Raw genomic sequence first — 23,610 nt, forward strand, 5'->3', positions numbered from 1 at the left:
CTCTACCTAACCCTAACCCTAACCCTAACCCTAACCCTAACCCTAACCCTAACCCTACCCTTAACCCTAACCCTAACCCTAACCCTAACCCTAACCCTAACCCTAACCCTAACCCTAACCCTAACCCTAACCCTAACCCTAACCCTAACCCTAACCCTAACCCTAACCCTAACCCTAACCCTAACCCTAACCCTAACCCTAACCCTAACCCTAACCCTAACCCTAACCCTAACCCTAACCCTAACCCTAACCCTAACCCTAACCCTAACCCTAACCCTAACCCTAACCCTAACCCTAACCCTAACCCTAACCCTAACCCTAACCCTAACCCTAACCCTAACCCTAACCCTAACCCTAACCCTAATGCCACCGTCCTGTGTGATAGGGTGCTCGCGAAGATATTGATTTCTTGAAGACAACAGAGGGCGAGAAGGGAGAAAGATTTGTGGAAGGCAGATGGGTATGGAGAGAGTCTTCGCGACCCCATTGGGAAGCGGCAAGGCAGGCACGCAACCACGACCGCAGCGCCGCGTCATGATTATGCCGCCGGTCCCCTCTACCGCGCTCGGTCGCGTGAGGAGCACATCAAGTCGTCTTGGACTTCTTTTGTGTGCTTTTTCTTATGGCTTGGCACCGGTACCGGGGAAGCCTCCCCCACCGGGTGCCCATTCATTACGGTCAGAGGGCGGCATGCCAAACGGACACGCGGGGAGTCGCAAGAAGAAAGGAAACGAGTCGGTCAGCCGCCGAAAAAACAATCAAGCTACAAGCGCCAGCACCAGCGGGGCACGCAGGGACGCACGTACACGAATCCCGGCGGCGCTGCGGTCGCCAAATCTACAAAAACGGAAGCTACAGAACCCGAAGGGATCGCTGGGAACAATCGGGAACCCATGCCGCAGAGGAAACTACAAAGTCAAAACTACAAACGCACAAAGGTAGAAAAACAGGGTGGGCTGAAAAGAAAGGGGAACTGGGTGGATGATGGGCGCGCCCACTCGCTTCCAATCGTGTCGTCCGCGAGGGTCTGTGCTGTCTCAACCCGTTCCCGCACCTGGCTCGTCGCGGTTCCAATTTTCACCTCGCCAACTCCGAGTCTCGGGGCGACGCTGGGTCCGACATCCGCGTAAAACGAGGGCCGAGACCCTGTTTGAAAACGGTGCATCTCGTGCGCCTTCGGGGACGAGTCCCCAGGTGAAGACCGTTAGGGTCCATTCTCAGGGAAGGGAGAAAACAGCTTAGCGCCAGGCGCCTGCCATCAGGAAGGAAAAACAAGAGACAATGAACCAATGATTAAAAATGAGAAATTAAAAATGAGAAATCACTTCAAAATTTACCTGAAACGAAAGCCATTCATGTTAGGAAAAAATACAACTCGCAAAAATACAACTCGCCTCCTGCGTTGGTAGGCTCAACTTGCGGTTCGTCCATGCCGTGGTCGGCACCCTCCCGCGGTTCCCGGAGCACACACACACCTCCGCGGAGGGAAACGGTTCGCCGTTCTGTGGCTTTCCGGTCCGTTCCGGACATCCGAGAGATTCATGTCTAGGGTTGGGTGGGTGGGCGTTTTTCCGTCGCTGGCCGCATGAACTCCACTTAGTGTGAATTACTTCATACATTTTGAGAAGAGATAGAGGGACAACAGTAAAGTAAGAATCCATAAGAAAACACATGAATAGTAAGATACATCTTTATCGACCACATCACCAGTGGAAGTGAGGAGTCGGTTTCCGAGACACACACACTCACTCAGGATTCCTTTTCCACGGATACACGAACACCGATTCAGCTATCGGTCAAATTTCCCAGATCCAACACCACATCCCACCAACCACCACCACCCCCCCCCCTATAAGGTCAAGTGCCATTCGATTGCCTTTGTGGTTTTACACGCCGCCAATGGAATGCCACCGTCCTGTGTGATAGGGTGCTCGCGAAGATATGATTTCTTGAAGACAAGTAAAGGGCGAGAAGGGAGAAAGATTTGTGGAAGGCAGATGGGTATGGAGAGAGTCTTCGCGACCCCATTGGGAAGCGGCAAGGCAGGCACGCAACCACGACCGCGGCGCCGCGTCATGATTATACCGCCGGCCTTCTCTACCGCGCTCGGTCGCGTGAGGAGCACATCAAGTCGTCTTGGACTTCTTTTGTGTGCTTTTTCTTATGGCTTGGCACCGGTACCGGGGAAGCCTCCCCCCATAGCACGCGGTTAGCCATCCATATCTTGTGAGCGATGTCGTCGCACCGTCCTCCGGAGAGTCGGCCGTCAGGTTCCGGCTCCCCTCGGATGTTTCTGGTGACGATCATATCTCGCCGCCCTCCTCGCGGCGCCGCTCTTCGCATAGCGGACACCACGTGTGCCGGAGGAACGGCACGCCAAACGGTTCAACTCGGTGAACCTCCAGCGATCCTGTCGCGTCCACCCCGAAGTGTCGCGAGTAGGCGTCCGCCGGATTCCGCGCACCCTCTACGTAGAAAAAGACTACGTCGATCCCTCTGTTGTACCAGAGGTCGTAGGTGTACTCGAAAAGTTTGTTCAAGGCGTAGCCTCTGCCAATGCCGCCGAAACCGTTCAGGTGTTTCTGCGCAATGACAATCGCACGGTGGTCCGTGGCAAGCGCGATTCGCGCTCCGTTGGGAACCCTGTGGTGCTCCACCAGGTGTCGCAGCATTAGTTGAGCCGCGCGTGGTTCCGCGTGTGCCGAGTACCGCGCCTGGAAGCGGTCTGCCTGCAGGTCTGGGTCCTCGAACCGGCCACCCGAGCGGACGCGGCGACGCAGCTGGTACTGGCGCAGTTTTTCGAGGACGCGTTCCGCCTCGCCGTCGTCGCCGCCGAGTTGCCGTTCCAGGTCCTCGGTCCAGCGCTGCCGATAGGTCCACATTTCTGTGGCGCCCGCGTCGCGGAGGTGAAGCACAGCACCCCAGCCCTCCAGCGACGCGTCGGTGAAGGCCACCGCGTCATAGGTCGCCTCATCCGTCGTTGGGTGTCTCTCGTCCGAGATTTTCCACCACGGATTCTGCACCAGTGCGCCGCCGATCTCCTGCAGCGACCGCGCCACGGAGGAGTCTATGTAAGGAACCGCGTCGTCCCAGTCGTACCCGCGGAACGTCAGCCGGTATAGGCCTCGGTAGGCTCTCAGCAGCTTGAATGCCCGTGCGGGGTTCATTTGCGTGGTGTGGAGCGCGAAGAAGATCAGCGAGATGAGCGAGGCCAGACTGCGTATGGTGTGGCTGGTCTTTTGGAGCGCAAGCTTCAGCTTCGCCACCGTCTTCACCGAGTTGCGGATCAGACGCTCACGGCCATTCCATGTGTATTCCTCGCCGAGGAAAACGGTGTTGGCACTCGCCAGCTGCAGGATTTCCTCGTCCGACATCGCCTCCAGCTCGTCCCGGTTGGGTGACGTCATCAGGTTCGCCGCCTTGATGCGTGCGACGACCGTGCGCACCGCGAGCACAAACTCACGCTCCTGGCCTTCGCGTGCGGCCACGAGAATGTTGTCGATGAGCGTGGTGATGGTGACGGGCGTGTCGATGTCCACAATCGTCCACGTCACCGCCTGGCCGACGGCAACGCTCCACCGCGCGCCGGTCGGGAGAGTACGAAGACGGTAGTATCGCCCGTCATGCCTGGCTCGAAAAACGAACTTGTTACGGAGTGTCGCCGCGATCGGGATAGCGTCGTAATAAGCTTCGAAGTCGATCTGTAGCATGTAACGGGCGTATCGCAGCCGCTGTCGTCTTCCGAGGCGCGTGTCGTAGTGGACGCGCGGGACGTGATGTTTGGGGATCACGCGGTTCAGCAGGGGCTCCGTGATGAGGCGTCGTCGTCCTTTCAGCTCCGGCACCGTGAAGACGTTCACGCCGTGCATGCCCTCTGGCAATTGCACCTGGGAGCCGATGTCGCTGATCGGGCATGGTTCGAACTTGCCCATCTCGACCGCCTGTTGGATTTCTGCCGCTGTGAGCGCACACTTTTTGATGGTCCGTGAGGTCCGCAACCCATCGTAGAAGGAGGGATCCAGAAAGCACTGGATTCGCTGGAGAAACCGCTTCGTTGAGGCGCGTTTTGTCGGCATCGCCAGCACGGTATCCATGTCCAGTGGTGTGTTCCGTTTCAGGTGCAACGGCCACTGCTTCACGAGTGCCGGTCGCTCCGTCAGCACTTGGATGAAACCGGACATCTGGTCCACCATGGCCGACACCTCCTGTGGTGCGATTCCGAGATTCGCGCACGATGACTCTTGCGATCGGAAACGGAACACGGATGCCGCAGCCTCTAGAGGGTCTGGAATAGCGCTCTTCCGGCGTTGTCCCTTGCGGTCTCGGCCTCCACCGTAGGCTGCTGGCCATACCCAAGATAGCGCAGTAGCGTGGCCTGCTTCGCGTGCCCGGAAATCATCATCAGGTCTTTCAACGGGACACCCGCTTCCGCCATACAACGGAGCGCGCCTTTTCGGATCGAGGGCAGCTGTGCACCTCGCATCTCTGTTCGCACCTCCTGGGCGATCAGCGCCCGCAGCTCCTCCACGTGTGGTGAGAAAAGCTCCTCGGATGGTTTTTTCTCGACCAGCATCTCCTGCAGCGTCGCTGCGAGGTCCCTCGTTAGCATCGATGGGATCGGGTATGGGCCACGTGTTTTGGCACCCTTTCCCTTGCGGATCGTCAGCGTGACCTTCACGTATGTATCCGTCGATGTACCCGGGAACAGCGTCACGTCCTTTGCTCGGAGCGTGGAAATGTCGCACGCTCGTGCTGCGAATCCCCACATCATGGCGAGGAACAGCGCGGCGCGTGGATGGCCTAACCGGAGCCGTTTGGAGATCCTCTCGACCTGTTGACGCGAAACGAAGGGAGGCGCATCCGGCACCGACTCCTTCATGTAACGCTGCACCGTGCCAAAAGCGCTTCGCCACTCGGGATCGTCCTGAAGGCGAATACCCCGCGTCTGCGTCGAGTAGAGCGGCAGGTCGCGCAGCGCACCCGCTACCGCGGCAAAGGCCTTCGCGGTGGTTGCCCACTTCCATTTGCGGGCCCTTGCGGTCGACAGAATCAAGTCGATGCATGCCGCCGGAAAGCGCATGAGCATCTGTTCCGAGTTCATCGACTTGATTCGCGTCAACCATCGCAAGTGGTGTGCGCGAGTGTCGGGCCTCACCAAGTTCCATGCGAGCTGTGAGATGTGTGGCGGTTTCGCGGCGAAGAGGAACCAGTTTCTCGGGCAGACCTCTGCCTCTTCGTTTTTTGAAAGAGGCCTGCCCTGCATGTTTAAAGGATTGGAGCGGAGGCTTTCGAGAGCGCGCATTGCCTCTGCCGAGATGTTCGCGTCGACGTCCGCATATCCATCACCCTTCTGGTTTCCTGGAGTCCTGTACGTCGCGCCGTCCTCCTCGTCCTCTTGGAGTGGGTCCCTTCCGGCGCCGTCGCCTGGCCATCTTTTTCTCTTCACCAGGCGCGGCCGTTGGCCATCGGACGGATCCTGGTGTGCCTCTGATGCCGCACTTCGCGGAAGAGGAATGTATCGTGACGCGTGACGTGGGGCACGCTGTCTCTTCGACGATTGGTAGTGCGTCCACGTCGCTGGAACGTAGACTCCCACCGTTGCCTCCGAGGCGTCCTTTGTGAGAACGTAATGGCTCGGATAGCGCCCGCCATTCACATCTGCCGGCGCCTCACGGAGACATGCGCCAAGCAGAAACCTGTATCCTTTAATCACGTCGTATAATGTCGGTAACGACGGTCCACGGACAAGGTACAGTTCGTCGATTGAGGAGTCGAGGGTCACCTCCTCGCTTCGGTATTCTTCTCGAAGAATCACCCCATTCGGGTCGGTCGGTGAGGCATCGACCATGTGGATCTTCTTTCGGAGAAGCTTCAGCATCTCTTGGACGCTGTAAGGCTGCAGTGGTGTCAGCTTGTGCCTCACGCGTTGCTGTCCCACCGCTGTGTCGGTCAGACCGTGTGCCACACCATCGCCGACTCGCGCCAGAGCCGTCGCAGCCCACAGGTGATCCAGGACTGCTTCGTACACCTTTCTGGCATGTTTGTTCGCCTCCGCGAGGGTGATTTCTGTCCACTCAGAAATGCATTTCCCATGCTGAACGTGTGGTGACACGTTCGTCGGGATAATGCCTTCTGAGCTCACCGTGGCGTCGTTTGGCGCATGCTCAGGCGTACGCGTGACGGAGTTTTTCTTCCTCCGCGGGAGGTCGATCACCGGCAGATCCTCATCCTCGGATGGAAATTCGCTCGAGTTTAGAGAGCGTGTTTTGTCTCCATTCCTACCTGTTGCGGATCTACCTGAGGAACTCGCTGGTGTTCTCCTGTCACTGTTCCTCGCGGCTTTTCGCCGTGGGAGTGGAGCATCCATTGCGGATCTCTCGGGACGTTTACGGGAAGGTGCTTTTGACGCGGGTACAGGCGTCTGTGGCGTGCGCTTTGTGCGCTCAGCCCGGTCCATCTTTGTGCGCACCGTTTCCTCCTTTTTCTTTTGCCGAGGAGGTGGCTGTGGAGCACGTGCTTTCGGCTGGTTTGCGCGCCTGGAATCCCGTTTCGGGTTCGTGGATTTCGTTGCGCGCCTCTCGCCTCCACCCAAGTGGAAAGTGTCTTCACGGTTCACCGTGGTTTTCTTCAACCACGGCCTGCGCTCGATTTCGTTGTAAAAGAAATCCTTCCGTGACACCGGGTGGTTCGTCAGAATTTTCCTCATTTTCTCGAGGAAATATTCGCGTGGCGGGTGGTGTTTCGACGCCGCGTACATCAGGCGCCGCATGCACTTTGCCATGTCGTGGCTATGGTCGATTTGTATGTCCAGATGCGTGCCGAAAAATACGGCAGACATGTACAAACCGCAGTCGTCGCTATAGCGTTCCTGACGTGGTGAAAATTTATTCACCAAACGCAAAGCCGGCCAGACCATTTTGAAGTGCTTACGCAGCTTATCTTCTACTATGGGAGAAGGTGCGGAGTCCAGGATGCTCAGCTGTATTTCTGCTGAGTCCCGCGTCCCTTTCTCCAAAAGCCCTGCGATCCAGTGCTTCATAATGAAGATTGGGAAATAAACCACGCCGTGACGGTGCACCTTTGCCTTGAGTTGCTGCGCGCGTTTCCAATCAAGGTGCACCATCGTGTCCGACGGAACGATCCGTTTCTTAGGGAGGTACGCTTTGTAGATCACATCGAGTTCGATGTTCGATGTTTTCCCCTCGCGCATGCCACCGCCCCACATTTCTTTTGCAAATGACCTTGCGATACCGAATGTGGTTTGCCTCTTGTGTGCGGTGGCCTCCTGCGAAACGTCGGCTGTGGCTCCGTCGGGCGTTAGTTTTTTGACCCGTCCTGTGCCTCGCCTCCGCGGAAAAACTTACGTCGGTTGTCTCCGGCGTTTCCTCGGTAACCGTTTCGTTGGCCTGTGCCTCTTCCGTTGTGTTTTGCCGGACCATAGGTATAGTCGTTTGAATTTTGGTAATCGTGCTGGCTCTGGCTATTCCTCGGAATCCGCTGTCCGAATTTTTGTTCTTTCAGGCATTGTGAAAGCAAGTCTTTCATTTTTAGTAGGTTTTCTTCAGTGAGTCCCGAGAGTGCTTCGAATCCTGCCATGTCCAGTGCTCCGATCTGTGTCCCGTCGGCTCCGAGAATTGGCGCGTATGGCGCGCCTCCTTCTAGGATATCTGACCCGTCTCTGTTCGGAGCCCGGTAGGTATCACACGGATGTTTTCGGTGCACTCCGCTGCCCTCAACTGTTCTTGGTCCTGCTTGACTTTCGCTGTGTGCCTTTTCGAAAGTGATGCGGTTGAGGTGCTCTAACCTGTCCGTTTCGGGAACCAAAGGCACTTCGACCCGTGTCAAAACTTTTCTCCATTGCCGCATTCCTCCTGCACTGGTTTGTGCGATTTGCGTGTTGTATGCGAGTAAACGTGACGTCATGGGCTCGTCCACAAACATGGCCAACCATGCTGCAATACGTTGGTCGGCGGTGGCTTTTTGTGCCCGTGGTCCCGTCAAGCCCAGCAGAGTCGCGGTAGTGATGGCAATAACGGGTGTCATTTGTTTCGCTACGATTGCTGCCTCCATTTTGACTTTGTATCCCTCCAGTGGGTTTTTTGAGGCTTCTATGTTATCCCATATTTCTTCCCACCTTTCTTCCACGTCCAGCACTTGTTGGATTTCTTTGTTTGCGAACAACTTTTGGGCGTCCATCACTTCCTTCTTGATATTTTTTGTTGTGGGATCTGCTGCGCCAACACTCCTCAGTAGTGATTTTGTCATACCCTTACAGGCGAAATGAAAATCGGCATCTGTCATACCGCCTTCGCGGTATAATTTTCTTGTGAGTTCTGCCGTCATCTTTGTAGCCTCCTCTGCGACGAATAATTCGAGGTACTCATCCAGCTCTTTCTCGGTTAGTCGTTTGTCGGACATTTCCGATGTAGGTGAGTCGGAGGAAAGGGGAAAACGTGCGCTTTTGTCACAGAGATTCGAGTATGTGTCTGGAGAAACGTTTCTGAATATGTAGTCGTTTTTCCGTCGCTGGCCGCATGAACTCCACTTAGTGTGATTACTATATACATTTGGAGAAGAGATAAAGGGACAAAGGTAAAGTAGGAATCCATAGAAACAGATGCAAGAGTACATATTTGCCGACCTGTGGCCATAATTTCCAATCGGGAAACATTATGGTACACAGACGGTCACACATCACAAGTGGAAGTGAGGAGTCGGTTTCCGAGACACACACACTCACTCAGGATTCCTTTTCCACGGATACAAGAAACCGATTCAGCTATCGGTCAAATTTCCCAGATCCAACACCACATCCCACCAACCACCACCACCCCCCCCCCTATAAGGTCAAGTGCCATTCGATTGCCTTTGTGGTTTTACACGCCGCCAATGGAATGCCACCGTCCTGTGTGATAGGGTGCTCGCGAAGATATAATTTCTTGAAGACAACAGAGGGCGAGAAGGGAGAAAGATTTGTGGAAGGCAGATGGGTATGGAACTAATCTTCGCGACCCCATTGGGAAGCGGCAAGGCAGGCACGCAACCACGACCGCGGCGCCGCGTCATGATTATGCCGCCGGCCTCCTCTACCGCGTTCAGTCGCGTGAGGAGCACATCAAGTCGTCTTGGACTTCTTTCGTGTGCTTTTTCTTATGGCTTGGCACCGGTACCGGGGAAGCCTCCCCCACCGGGTGCCCATTCATTACGGTCAGAGGGCGGCATGCCAAACGGACATGCGGGGAGTCGCCAGAAGAAAGGAAACGAGTCGGTCAGCCGCCGAAAAAACAATCAAGCTACCAGCGCTAGCTCCAGCGGCGCACGCAGGGACGCACGTACACGAATCCAGGCGGCGCTGCGGTCGGCAAATCTACAAAAAAAACGGAAGCTACAGAACCCGAAGGGATCGTTGGGAACAACCGGGGACCCATGTCGCAGAGGAAACTACAAACGCACAATAGTAGAAAAACAGGGTGGGCTGAAAAGGAAAGCGGAACTGGGTGGATGATGGGCGCGCCCCATCAGGAAGAAGGTATAAAAAAAAAGGAAACCACGCTCACGGGTTAAGAGAATCTGTTTGAAAGGAAACTTTGAAACTTTGTTGAAACGAGAAATTCATCATCTTGCAAAATATTACCTGAACAGAAAGCGGTTCATTTAAAGGAAATTTTTCAACCCTAAAATTTTTCACTCACCATCTACATGCGGTTCGTCCACGCCACAGTCGACGCCCTCACCTTCCCACGGTTCCCGGAGTACACACCCCGCATCCGCGGAAGGAAACCGGTCCGCCGTTCTGTGGCCTTCCGGTCCGTTCCGGACATCCGAGAAATTCATGTCTAGGGTTGGGTGGGTGGGCGTTTTTTCGTCGCGGGCCGCATCAACACTTAGAGTGGATTACTTCATTTATGAATAACACATTAGAGAAGAAATAAAGGGACAATAGAAAGTAATCATTCATAACAGAAACACATATTTCCGACCTGTGGCCATAATTTCCAATCGGGAAACATTATGGCACCCAGTCTGTATATTTCGCAAATCCATCACCACATCCCACCAACCACCCCCATCCCCCTTCCAGTTCTTTTGCCCAGACAAATTAACCCGGCCAACTATAAGGTCAAGTGCCATTCGATTGCCTTTGTGGTTTTGCACGCCGCCAATGGAATGCCACCGTCCTGTGTGATAGGGTGCTCGCGAAGATATAATTTCTTGAAGACAACAGAGGGCGAGAAGGGAGAAAGATTTGTGGAAGGCAGATGGGTATGGAACTAATCTTCGCGACCCCATTGGGAAGCGGCAAGGCAGGCACGCAACCACGACCGCGGCGCCGCGTCATGATTATGCCGCCGGCCTCCTCTACCGCGTTCAGTCGCGTGAGGAGCACATCAAGTCGTCTTGGACTTCTTTCGTGTGCTTTTTCTTATGGCTTGGCACCGGTACCGGGGAAGCCTCCCCCCCATAGCACGCGGTTAGCCATCCATATCTTGTGAGCGATGTCGTCGCACCGTCCTCCGGAGAGTCGGCCGTCAGGTTCCGGCTCCCCTCGGATGTTTCTGGTGACGATCATATCTCGCCGCCCTCCTCGCGGCGCCGCTCTTCGCATAGCGGACACCACGTGTGCCGGAGGAACGGCACGCCAAACGGTTCAACTCGGTGAACCTCCAGCGATCCTGTCGCGTCCACCCCGAAGTGTCGCGAGTAGGCGTCCGCCGGATTCCGCGCACCCTCGACGTAGAAAAACACTACGTCGATCCCTCTGTTGTACCAGAGGTCGTAGGTGTACTCGAAAAGTTTGTTCAAGGCGTAGCCTCTGCCAATGCCGCCGAAACCGTTCAGGTGTTTCTGCGCAATGACAATCGCACGGTGGTCCGTGGCAAGCGCGATTCGCGCTCCGTTGGGCACCCTGTGGTGCTCCACCAGGTGTCGCAGCATTAGTTGTGCCGCGCGTGGTTCCGCGTGTGCCGAGTACCGCGCCTGGAAGCGGTCCGCCTGCAGGTCTGGGTCCTCGAACCGGCCTCCCGACCGGACGCGGCGACGCAGCTGGTACTGGCGCAGTTTTTCGAGGACGCGTTCCGCCTCGCCATCGTTGCCGCCGAGTTGCCGTTCCAGGTCCTCGGTCCAGCGCTGCCGATAGGTCCACATTTCTGTGGCGCCCGCGTCGCGAAGGTGAAGTACAGCACCCCACCCCTCCAGCGACGCGTCGGTGAAGGCCACCGCGTCATAGGTCGCCTCGTCCGTCGTTGGGTGTCTCTCGTCCGAGATTTTCCACCACGGATTCTGTACCAGTGCGCCGCCGATCTCCTGCAGCGACCGCGCCACGGAGGAGTCGATGTACGGCACCGCGTCGTCCCAGTCGTACCCGCGGAACGTCAGCCGGTATATGCCTCGGTAGGCTCTCAGCAGCTTGAATGCCCGTGCGGGGTTCATTTGCGTGGTATGGAGCGCGAAGAAGATCAGCGAGATGAGCGAGGCCAGACTGCGTATGGTGTGGCTGGTCTTTTGGAGCGCAAGCTTCAGCTTCGCCACCGTCTTCACCGAGTTGCGGATCAGCCGCTCTCGGCCATTCCATGTGTATTCTTCACCGAGAAAAACGGTGTTGGCACTCGCCAGCTGCAGGATTTCCTCGTCCGACATCGCCTCCAGCTCGTCCCGGTTGGGTGACGTCATCAGGTTCGCCGCCTTGATGCGTGCGACGACCGTGCGCACCGCGAGCACAAACTCACGCTCCTGGCCTTCGCGTGCGGCCACGAGAATGTTGTCGATGAGCGTGGTGATGGTGACGGGCGTGTCGATGTCGACAATCGTCCACGTCACCGCCTGGCCGACGGCAACGCTCCACCGCGCGCCGGTCGGGAGAGTACGAAGGCGGTAGTATCGCCCGTCATGCCTGGCTCGAAAAACGAACTTGTTACGGAGTGTCGCCGCGATCGGGATAGCGTCGTAATAAGCTTCGAAGTCGATCTGTAGCATGTAACGGGCGTATCGCAGCCGCTGTCGTCTTCCGAGGCGCGTGTCGTAGTGGACGCGCGGGACGTGATGTTTGGGGATCACGCGGTTCAGCAGGGGCTCCGTGATGAGGCGTCGTCGTCCTTTCAGCTCCGGCACCGTGAAGACGTTCACGCCGTGCATGCCCTCTGGCAATTGCACCTGGGCGCCGATGTCGCTGATCGGGCACGGTTCGAACTTGCCCATCTCGACCGCCTGTTGGATTTCCGCCGTTGTGAGCACGCACTTTTTGATGGTCCTCGACGTCCGCAACCCATCGTAGAAGGAGGGATCCAGAAAGCACTGGATTCGCTGGAGAAACCGCTTCGTTGAGGCGCGTTTTGTCGGCATCGCGAGCACGGTATCCATGTCCAGTGGTGTGTTCCGTTTCAGGTGCAGCGGCCACTGCTTCACGAGTGCCGGTCGCTCCGTCAGCACTTGGATGAAACCGGACATCTGGTCCACCATGGCCGACACCTCCTGTGGTGCGATTCCGAGATTCGCGCACGATGACTCTTGCGATCGAAAACGGAACACGGAAGCCGCCGCCTCTAGAGGGTCTGGAATAGCGCTCTTCCGGCGTTGTCCCTTGCGGTCTCGGCCTCCACCGTAGGCTGCTGGCCATACCCAAGATAGCGCAGCAGCGTGGCCTGCTTCGCGTGCCCGGAAATCATCAACAGGTCCTTCAACGGGACACCCGCTTCCGCCATACAACGGAGCGCGCCTTTCCGGATCGAGGGCAGCTGTGCACCTCGCATCTCTGTTCGCACCTCCTGGGCGATCAGCGCCCGCAGCTCCTCCACGTGTGGTGAGAAAAGCTCCTCGGATGGTCTTTTCTCGACCAGCATCTCCTGCAGCGTCGCTGCGAGGTCCCTCGTTAGCATCGATGGGATCGGGTATGGGCCACGTGTTTTGGCACCCTTTCCCTTGCGGATCGTCAGCGTGACCTTCACGTATGTATCCGTCGATGTACCCGGGAACAGCGTCACGTCCTTTGCTCGGAGCGTGGAAATGTCGCACGCTCGTGCTGCGAATCCCCACATCATGGCGAGGAACAGCGCGGCGCGTGGATGGCCTAAGCGGAGCCGTTTGGAGATCCTCTCGACCTGTTGACGCGAAACGAAGGGAGGCGCATCCGGCACCGACTCCTTCATGTAGCGCTGCACCGTGCCAAAAGCGCTTCGCCACTCGGGATCGTCCTGGAGGCGAATACCCCGCGTCTGCGTCGAGTAGAGCGGCAGGTCGCGCAGCGCACCCGCCACCGCGGCAAAGGCCTTCGCGGTGGTTGCCCACTTCCATTTGCGGGCCCTTGCGGTCGACAGAATCAAGTCGATGCATGCCGCCGGAAAGCGCATGAGCATCTGTTCCGAGTTCATCGACTTGATTCGCGTCAACCATCGCAAGTGGTGTGCGCGAGTGTCGGGCCTCACCAAGTTCCATGCGAGCTGTGAGATGTGTGGCGGTTTCGCGGCGAAGAGGAACCAGTTTCTCGGGCAGACCTCTGCCTCTTCGTTTTTTGAAAGAGGCCTGCCCTGCATGTTTAAAGGATTGGAGCGGAGGCTTTCGAGAGCGCGCATTGCCTCTGCCGAGATGTTCGCGTCGACGTCCGCATATCCATCACCCTTCTGGTTTCCTGGAGTCCTGTACGTCGCGCCGTCCTCCTCGTCCTCTTGGAGTGGGTCCCTTCCGGCGCCGTCGCCTGGCCATCTTTTTCTCTTCACCAGGCGCGGCCGTTGGCCATCGGACGGATCCTGGTGTGCCTCTGATGCCGCACTTCGCGGAAGAGGAATGTATCGTGACGCGTGACGTGGGGCACGCTGTCTCTTCGACGATTGGTAGTGCGTCCACGTCGCTGTAACGTAGACTCCCACCGTTGCCTCCGAGGCGTCCTTTGTGAGAACGTAATGGCTCGGATAGCGCACGCCATTCACATCTGCCGGCGCCTCCCGGAGACATGTGCCAAGCAGAAACCTGTATCCTTTAATCACGTCGTATAATGTCGGTAACGACGGTCCACGGACAAGGTACAGTTCGTCGATTGAGGAGTCGAGGGTCACCTCCTCGCTTCGGTATTCTTCTCGAAGAATCACCCCATTCGGGTCGGTCGGTGAGGCATCGACCATGTGGATCTTCTTTCGGAGAAGCTTCAGCATCTCTTGGACGCTGTAAGGCTGCAGTGGTGTCAGCTTGTGCCTCACGCGTTGCTGTCCCACCGCTGTGTCGGTCAGACCGTGTGCCACACCATCGCCGACTCGCGCCAGAGCCGTCGCAGCCCACAGGTGATCCAGGACTGCTTCGTACACCTTTCTGGCATGTTTGTTCGCCTCCGCGAGGGTGATTTCTGTCCACTCAGAAATGCATTTCCCATGCTGAACGTGTGGTGACACGTTCGTCGGGATAATGCCTTCTGAGCTCACCGTGGCGTCGTTTGGCGCATGCTCAGGCGTACGTGTGACGGAGTTTTTCTTCCTCCACGGGAGGTCGATCACCGGCAGATCCTCATCATCGGATGGAAATTCGCTCGAGTTTAAAGAGCGTGTTTTGTTTCCATTCCTACCTGAGGAAGTCGCTGGTGTTCTCCTGTCACTTTTCCTCGCGGCCTTTCGCCGTGGGAGTGGGGCATCCATTGCGGATCTCTCCGGACGTTTACGGGAAGGTGCTTTTGACGCGGGTACAGGCGTCTGTGGCGTGCGCTTTGTGCGCTCAGCCCGGTCCATCTTTGTGCGCACCGTTTCCTCCTTTTTCTTTTGCCGAGGAGGTGGCTTTGGAGCACGTGCTTTCGGCTGGTTTGCGCGCCTGGAATCCCGTTTCGGGTTCGTGGATTTCGTTGCGCGCCTTTCGCCACCACCCAAGTGGAAAGTGTCCTCACGGTCCACCGTGGTTTTCTTCAACCACGGTTTGTGCTCGATTTCGTTGTAGAAGAAATCTTTCCGTGACACCGGGTGGTTCGTCAGAATTTTCCTCATTTTTTCGAGGAAATATTCGCGTGGCGGGTGGTGTTTCGACGCCGCGTACAGCAGGCGCCGCATGCACTTTGCCATGTCGTGGCTATGGTCGATTTGTATGTCCAGATGAACGCCGAAAAATACGGCAGACATATACAAACCGCAGTCGTCGCTATAGCGTTCCTGACGTGGTGAAAATTCATTCACCAAACGCAAAGCTGGCCAGACCATTTTGAAGTGCTTACGCAGTTTTTCTTCCACTATGGGAGAAGGTGCGGAGTCCAGGATGCTCAGCTGTATTTCTGCTGAGTCCCGCGTCCCTTTCTCCAAAAGCCCTGCGATCCAGTGCTTCATAATGAAGATTGGGAAAAACACCACGCCGTGACGGTGCACCTTTGCCGCGAGCTGCTGCGCGCGTTTCCAATCAAGGTGCACCATCGTGTCCGACGGAACGATCCGTTTCTTAGGGAGGTACGCTTTGTAGATCACATCGAGTTCGATGTTCGATGTTTTCCCCTCGCGCATGTCACCGCCCCACATTTCTTTTGCAAATGACCTTGCGATCCCGAATGTGGTTTGCCTCTTGTGTGCGGTGGCCTCCTGCGAAACGTCGGCTGTGGCTCCGTCGGGCGTTAGTTTTTTGACCCGTCCTGTGCCTCGCCTCCGCGGAAAAACTTACGTCGGTTGTCTCCGGCGTTTCCTCGGTAACCGTTTCGTTGGCCTGTGCCTCTTCCGTTGTGTTTTGCCGGACCATAGGTATAGTCGTTTGAATTTTGGTAATCGTGCTGGCTCTGGCTATTCCTCGGAATCCGCTGTCCGAATTTTTGTTCTTTCAGGCATTGTGAAAGCAAGTCTTTCATTTTTAGTAGGTTTTCTTCAGTGAGTCCCGAGAGTGCTTCGAACCCTGCCATGTCCAGTGCTCCGATCTGTGTCCCGTCGGCTCCGAGAATTGGCGCGTATGGCGCGCCTCCTTCTAGGATATCTGACCCGTCTCTTTTCGGAGCCCGGTAGGTATCACACGGATGTTTTCGGTGCACTCCGCTGCCCTCAACTGTTCTTGGTCCTGCTTGACTTTCGCTGTGTGCCTTTTCGAAAGTGATGCGGTTGAGGTGCTCTAACCTGTCCGTTTCGGGAACCAAAGGCACTTCGACCCGTGTCAAAACTTTTCTCCATTGCCGCATTCCTCCTGCACTGGTTTGTGCGATTTGCGTGTTGTATGCGAGTAAACGTGACGTCATGGGCTCGTCCACAAACATGGCCAACCATGCTGCAATACGTTGGTCGGCGGTGGCTTTTTGTGCCCGTGGTCCCGTCAAGCCCAGCAGAGTCGCGGTAGTGATGGCAATAACGGGTGTCATTTGTTTCGCTACGATTGCTGCCTCCATTTTGACTTTGTATCCCTCCAGTGGGTTTTTTGAGGCTTCTATGTTATCCCATATTTCTTCCCACCTTTCTTCCACGTCCAGCACTTGTTGGATTTCTTTGTCTGCGAACAACTTTTGGGCGTCCATCACTTCCTTCTTGATATTTTTTGTTGTGGGATCTGCTGCGCCAACACTCCTCAGTAGTGATTTTGTCATACCCTTACAGGCGAAATGAAAATCGGCATCTGTCATACCGCCTTCGCGGTATAATTTTCTTGTGAGTTCTGCCGTCATCTTTGTAGCCTCCTCTGCGACGAATAATTCGAGGTACTCATCCAGCTCTTTCTCGGTTAGTCGTTTGTCGGACATTTCCGATGTAGGTGAGTCGGAGGAAAGGGAAACCGTGCGCTTTTGTCGCAGAGATTCGAGTATGTGTCTGGAGAAACGTTTCTGAATATGTAGTCGTTTTTCCGTCGCTGGCCGCATGAACTCCACTTAGTGTGATTACTATATACATTTGGAGAAGAGATAGAGGGACAACAGTAAAGTAAGAATCCATAGAAACAGATGCAAGTACATATTTGCCGACCTGTGGCCATAATTTCCAATCGGGAAACATTATGGTACACAGACGGTCACACATCACAAATGGAAGTGAGGAGTCGGTTTCCGAGACACACACACTCACTCAGGATTCCTTTTCCACGGATACAAGAAACCGATTCAGCTATCGGTCAAAACAGATCCAACACCACATCCCACCAACCACCACCCCCCCCCCTATAAGGTCAAGTGCCATTCGATTGCCTTTGTGGTTTTACACGCCGCCAATGGAACCCTAACCCTAACCCTAACCCTAACCCTAATGCCACCGTCCTGTGTGATAGGGTGCTCGCGAAGATATAATTTCTTGAAGACAACAGAGGGCGAGAAGGGAGAAAGATTTGTGGAAGGCAGATGGGTATGGAACTAATCTTCGCGACCCCATTGGGAAGCGGCAAGGCAGGCACGCAACCACGACCGCGGCGCCGCGTCATGATTATGCCGCCGGTCCCCTCTACCGCGCTCGGTCGCGTGAGGAGCACATCAAGTCGTCTTGGACTTCTTTTGTGTGCTTTTTCTTATGGCTTGGCACCGGTACCGGGGAAGCCTCCCCCACCGGGTGCCCATTCATTACGGTCAGAGGGCGGCATGCCAAACGGACATGCGGGGAGTCGCCAGAAGAAAGGAAACGAGTCGGTCAGCCGCCGAAAAAACAATCAAGCTACAAGCGCCAGCACCAGCGGGGCACGCAGGGACGCACGTACACGAATCCCGGCGGCGCTGCGGTCGCCAAATCTACAAAAACGGAAGCTACAGAACCCGAAGGGATCGCTGGGAACAATCGGGAACCCATGCCGCAGAGGAAACTACAAAGTCAAAACTACAAACGCACAAAGGTAGAAAAACAGGGTGGGCTGAAAAGAAAGGGGAACTGGGTGGATGATGGGCGCGCCCACTCGCTTCCAATCGTGTCGTCCGCGAGGGTCTGTGCTGTCCAAACCCGTTCCCGCACCTGGCTCGTCGCGGTTCAAGGTTTCACCTCGCCAACTCCGAGTCTCGGGGCGACGCTGGGTCCGACATCCGCATAAAACCAGGGCCGAGACCCTGTTTGAAAACGGTGCATCTCGTGCGCCTTCGGGGACGAGTCCCCAGGTGAAGACCGTTAGGGTCCATTCTCAGGGAAGGGAGAAAACAGCTTAGCGCCAGGCGCCTGCCATCAGGAAGGAAAAACAAGAGACAATGAACAATGATTAAAAATGAGAAATTAAAAATGAGAAATCACTTCAAAATTTACCTGAAACGAAAGCCATTCATGTTACGAAAAAATACAACTCGCAAAAATACAACTCGCCTCCTGCGTTGGTAGGCTCAACTTGCGGTTCTTCCACGCCGTGGTCGGCACCCGCACCCTCCCGCGGTTCCCGGAGCACACACACACCTCCGCGGAGGGAAACCGGTTCGCCGTTCTGTGGCCTTCCGGTCCGTTCCGGACATCCGAGAGATTCATGTCTAGGGTTGGGTGGGTGGGCGTTTTTCCGTCGCTGGCCGCATGAACTCCACTTAGTGTGATTACTATATACATTTGGAGAAGAGATAAAGGGACAAAGGTAAAGTAGGAATCCATAGAAACAGATGCAAGAGTACATATTTGCCGACCTGTGGCCATAATTTCCAATCGGGAAACATTATGGTACACAGACGGTCACACATCACCAATGGAAGTGAGGAGTCGGTTTCCGAGACACACACACTCACTCAGGATTCCTTTTCCACGGATACAAGAAACCGATTCAGCTATCGGTCAAAACAGATCCAACACCACATCCCACCAACCACCACCCCCCCCCCTATAAGGTCAAGTGCCATTCGATTGCCTTTGTGGTTTTACACGCCGCCAATGGAATGCCACCGTCCTGTGTGATAGGGTGCTCGCGAAGATATAATTTCTTGAAGACAACAGAGGGCGAGAAGGGAGAAAGATTTGTGGAAGGCAGATGGGTATGGAGAGAGTCTTCGCGACCCCATTGGGAAGCGGCAAGGCAGGCACGCAACCACGACCGCGGCGCCGCGTCATGATTATGCCGCCGGTCCCCTCTACCGCGCTCGGTCGCGTGAGGAGCACATCAAGTCGTCTTGGACTTCTTTTGTGTGCTTTTTCTTATGGCTTGGCACCGGTACCGGGGAAGCCTCCCCCCATAGCACGCGGTTAGCCATCCATATCTTGTGAGCGATGTCGTCGCACCGTCCTCCGGAGAGTCGGCCGTCAGGTTCCGGCTCCCCTCGGATGTTTCTGGTGACGATCATATCTCGCCGCCCTCCTCGCGGCGCCGCTCTTCGCATAGCGGACACCACGTGTGCCGGAGGAACGGCACGCCAAACGGTTCAACCCGGTGAACCTCCAGCGATCCTGTCGCGTCCACCCCGAAGTGTCGCGAGTAGGCGTCCGCCGGATTCCGCGCACCCTCGACGTAGAAAAAGACTACGTCGATCCCTCTGTTGTACCAGAGGTCTTAGGTGTACTCGAAAAGTTTGTTCAAGGCATAGCCTCTGCCAATGCCGCCGAAACCGTTCAGGTGTTTCTGCGCAATGACAATCGCACGGTGGTCCGTGGCAAGCGCGATTCGCGCTCCGTTGGGCACCCTGTGGTGCTCCACCAGGTGTCGCAGCATTAGTTGAGCCGCGCGTGGTTCCGCGTGTGCCGAGTACCGCGCCTGGAAGCGGTCTGCCTGCAGGTCTGGGTCCTCGAACCGGCCACCCGAGCGGACGCGGCGACGCAGCTGGTACTGGCGCAGTTTTTCGAGGACGCGTTCCGCCTCGCCGTCGTCGCCGCCGAGTTGCCGTTCCAGGTCCTCGGTCCAGCGCTGCCGATAGGTCCACATTTCTGTGGCGCCCGCGTCGCGGAGGTGAAGCACAGCACCCCAGCCCTCCAGCGACGCGTCGGTGAAGGCCACCGCGTCATAGGTCGCCTCGTCCGTCGTTGGGTGTCTCTCGTCCGAGATTTTCCACCACGGATTCTGCACCAATGCGCCGCCGATCTCCTGCAGCGACCGCGCCACGGAGGAGTCGATGTACGGCACCGCGTCGTCCCAGTCGTACCCGCGGAACGTCAGCCGGTATATGCCTCGGTAGGCTCTCAGCAGCTTGAATGCCCGTGCGGGGTTCATTTGCGTGGTGTGGAGAGCGAAGAAGATCAGCGAGATGAGCGAGGCCAGACTGCGTATGGTGTGGCTGGTCTTTTGGAGCGCAAGCTTCAGCTTCGCCACCGTCTTCACCGAGTTGCGGATCAGCCGCTCTCGGCCATTCCATGTGTATTCTTCACCGAGAAAAACGGTGTTGGCACTCGCCAGCTGCAGGATTTCCTCGTCCGACATCGCCTCCAGCTCGTCCCGGTTGGGTGACGTCATCAGGTTCGCCGCCTTGATGCGTGCGACGACCGTGCGCACCGCGAGCACAAACTCACGCTCCTGACCTTCGCGTGCGGCCACGAGAATGTTGTCGATGAGCGTGGTGATGGTGACGGGCGTGTCGATGTCGACAATCGTCCACGTCACCGCCTGGCCGACGGCAACGCTCCATCGCGCGCCGGTCGGGAGAGTACGAAGGCGGTAGTATCGCCCGTCATGCCTGGCTCGAAAAACGAACTTGTTACGGAGTGTCGCCGCGATCGGGATAGCGTCGTAATAAGCTTCGAAGTCGATCTGTAGCATGTAACGGGCGTATCGCAGCCGCTGTCGTCTTCCGAGGCGCGTGTCGTAGTGGACGCGCGGGACGTGATGTTTGGGGATCACGCGGTTCAGCAGGGGCTCCGTGATGAGGCGTCGTCGTCCCTTCAGCTCCGGCACCGTGAAGACGTTCACGCCGTGCATGCCCTCTGGCAATTGCACCTGGGCGCCGATGTCGCTGATCGGGCACGGTTCGAACTTGCCCATCTCGACCGCCTGTTGGATTTCCGCCGTTGTGAGCACGCACTTTTTGATGGTCCTCGACGTCCGCAACCCATCGTAGAAGGAGGGATCCAGAAAGCACTGGATTCGCTGGAGAAACCGCTTCGTTGAGGCGCGTTTTGTCGGCATCGCGAGCACGGTATCCATGTCCAGTGGTGTGTTCCGTTTCAGGTGCAGCGGCCACTGCTTCACGAGTGCCGGTCGCTCCGTCAGCACTTGGATGAAACCGGACATCTGGTCCACCATGGCCGACACCTCCTGTGGTGCGATTCCGAGATTCGCGCACGATGACTCTTGCGATCGAAAACGGAACACGGAAGCCGCCGCCTCTAGAGGGTCTGGAATAGCGCTCTTCCGGCGTTGTCCCTTGCGGTCTCGGCCTCCACCGTAGGCTGCTGGCCATACCCAAGGATAGCGCAGCAGCGTGGCCTGCTTCGCGTGCCCGGAAATCATCATCAGGTCCTTCAACGGGACACCCGCTTCCGCCATACAACGGAGCGCACCTTTTCGGATCGAGGGCAGCTGTGCACCTCGCATCTCTGTTCGCACCTCCTGGGCGATCAGCGCCCGCAGCTCCTCCACGTGTGGTGAGAAAAGCTCCTCGGATGGTCTTTTCTCGACCAGCATCTCCTGCAGCGTCGCTGCGAGGTCCCTCGTTAGCATCGATGGGATCGGGTATGGGCCACGTGTTTTGGCACCCTTTCCCTTGCGGATCGTCAGCGTGACCTTCACGTATGTATCCGTCGATGTACCCGGGAACAGCGTCACGTCCTTTGCTCGGAGCGTGGAAATGTCGCACGCTCGAGCTGCGAATCCCCACATCATGGCGAGGAACAGCGCGGCGCGTGGATGGCCTAACCGGAGCCGTTTGGAGATCCTCTCGACCTGTGGACGCGAAACGAAGGGAGGCGCATCCGGCACCGACTCCTTCATGTAACGCTGCACCGTGCCAAAAGCGCTTCGCCACTCGGGATCGTCCTGAAGGCGAATACCCCGCGTCTGCGTCGAGTAGAGCGGCAGGTCGCGCAGCGCACCCGCTACCGCGGCAAAGGCCTTCGCGGTGGTTGCCCACTTCCATTTCCGGGCCCTTGCGGTCGATAGAATCAAGTCGATGCATGCCGCCGGAAAGCGCATGAGCATCTGTTCCGAGTTCATCGACTTGATTCGCGTCAACCATCGCAAGTGGTGTGCGCGAGTGTCGGGCCTCACCAAGTTCCATGCGAGCTGTGAGATGTGTGGCGGTTTCGCGGCGAAGAGGAACCAGTTTCTCGGGCAGACCTCTGCCTCTTCGTTTTTTGAAAGAGGCCTGCCCTGCATGTTTAAAGGATTGGAGCGGAGGCTTTCGAGAGCGCGCATTGCCTCTGTCGAGATGTTCGCGTCGACGTCCGCGTACCCATCACCCTTCTGGTTTCCTGGAACGCTGTACGGCCCACCGTCCTCCTCGTCCTCTTGGAGTGGGTCCCTTCCGGCGCCGTCGCCTGGCCATCTTTTTCTTTTCACCAGGCGCGGCCGTTGGCCATCGGACGGATCCTGGTGTGCCTCTGATGCCGCACTTCGCGGAAGAGGAATGTATCGTGACGCGTGACGTGGGGCACGCTGTCTCTTCGACGATTGGTAGTGCGTCCACGTCGCTGGAACGTAGACTCCCACCGTTGCCTCCGAGGCGTCCTTTGTGAGAACGTAATGACTCGGATAGCGCACGCCATTCACATCTGCCGGCGCCTCCCGGAGACATGCGCCAAGCAGAAACCTGTATCCTTTAATCACGTCGTATAATGTCGGTAACGACGGTCCACGGACAAGGTACAGTTCGTCGATTGAGGAGTCGAGGGTCACCTCCTCGCTTCGGTATTCTTCTCGAAGAATCACCCCATTCGGGTCGGTCGGTGAGGCATCGACCATGTGGATCTTCTTTCGGAGAAGCTTCAGCATCTCTTGGACGCTGTAAGGCTGCAGTGGTGTCAGCTTGTGCCTCACGCGTTGCTGTCCCACCGCTGTGTCGGTCAGACCGTGTGCCACACCATCGCCGACTCGCGCCAGAGCCGTCGCAGCCCACAGGTGATCCAGGACTGCTTCGTACACCTTTCTGGCATGTTTGTTCGCCTCCGCGAGGGTGATTTCTGTCCACTCAGAAATGCATTTCCCATGCTGAACGTGTGGTGACACGTTCGTCGGGATAATGCCTTCTGAGCTCACCGTGGCGTCGTTTGGCGCATGCTCAGGCGTACGTGTGACGGAGTTTTTCTTCCTCCGCGGGAGGTCGATCACCGGCAGATCCTCATCCTCGGATGGAAATTCGCTCGAGTTTAGAGAGCGTGTTTTGTCTCCATTCCTACCTGTTGCGGATCTACCTGAGGAACTCGCGGGTGTTCTCCTGTCACTTTTCCTCGCGGCTTTTCGCCGTGGGAGTGGAGCATCCATTGCGGATCTCTCGGGACGTTTACGGGAAGGTGCTTTTGACGCGGGTACAGGCGTCTGTGGCGTGCGCTTTGTGCGCTCAGCCCGGTCCATCTTTGTGCGTACCGTTTCCTCCTTTTTCTTTTGCCGAGGAGGTGGCTTTGGAGAACGTGCTTTCGGCTGGTTTGCGCGCCTGGAATCCCGTTTCGGGTTCGTGGATTTCGTTGCGCGCCTTTCGCCACCACCCAAGTGGAAAGTGTCCTCACGGTTCGCCGTGGTTTTCTTCAACCACGGTTTGTGCTCGATTTCGTTGTAGAAGAAATCTTTCCGTGACACCGGGTGGTTCGTCAGAATTTTCCTCATTTTTTCGAGGAAATATTCGCGTGGCGGGTGGTGTTCGACGTCGCTACAGCAGCGCCGCTGACGCGG

At 56.7% G+C, this 23,610-nt stretch overlaps 3 protein-coding genes across 3 annotated transcripts; all 3 read right to left on the reverse strand.

Annotated features, from left to right (window-relative positions):
- Positions 1–2,303: 2,303 nt before the first annotated feature.
- LBRM_30_3190 (TATE DNA transposons) lies at positions 2,304–8,631 on the reverse strand (the record flags this gene model as incomplete). The annotated part of the gene is given in 3 exon segments (XM_001566894.1): positions 2,304–4,277; positions 4,280–7,318; positions 7,321–8,631. Coding segments are annotated over 3 exon segments (6,324 nt in total).
- A 1,935-nt stretch (positions 8,632–10,566) lies between these two features.
- On the reverse strand, positions 10,567–15,473 carry LBRM_30_3200 (TATE DNA Transposon; the record flags this gene model as incomplete). The annotated part of the gene is given in 2 exon segments (XM_001566895.1): positions 10,567–12,540; positions 12,543–15,473. Coding segments are annotated over 2 exon segments (4,905 nt in total).
- A 3,877-nt stretch (positions 15,474–19,350) lies between these two features.
- On the reverse strand, positions 19,351–23,544 carry LBRM_30_3210 (TATE DNA transposons; the record flags this gene model as incomplete). The annotated part of the gene is made up of 1 exon (XM_001566896.1): positions 19,351–23,544. One exon carries the CDS (start codon positions 23,542–23,544, stop codon positions 19,351–19,353), a length of 4,194 nt encoding a protein of 1,397 aa, XP_001566946.1.
- Between the last annotated feature and the right edge of the window lie 66 nt (positions 23,545–23,610).

This window comes from Leishmania braziliensis, chromosome 30 (genome assembly GCF_000002845.2).
Source record: "Leishmania braziliensis MHOM/BR/75/M2904 complete genome, chromosome 30".
Taxonomy (NCBI): Eukaryota; Euglenozoa; class Kinetoplastea; order Trypanosomatida; family Trypanosomatidae; genus Leishmania; species Leishmania braziliensis.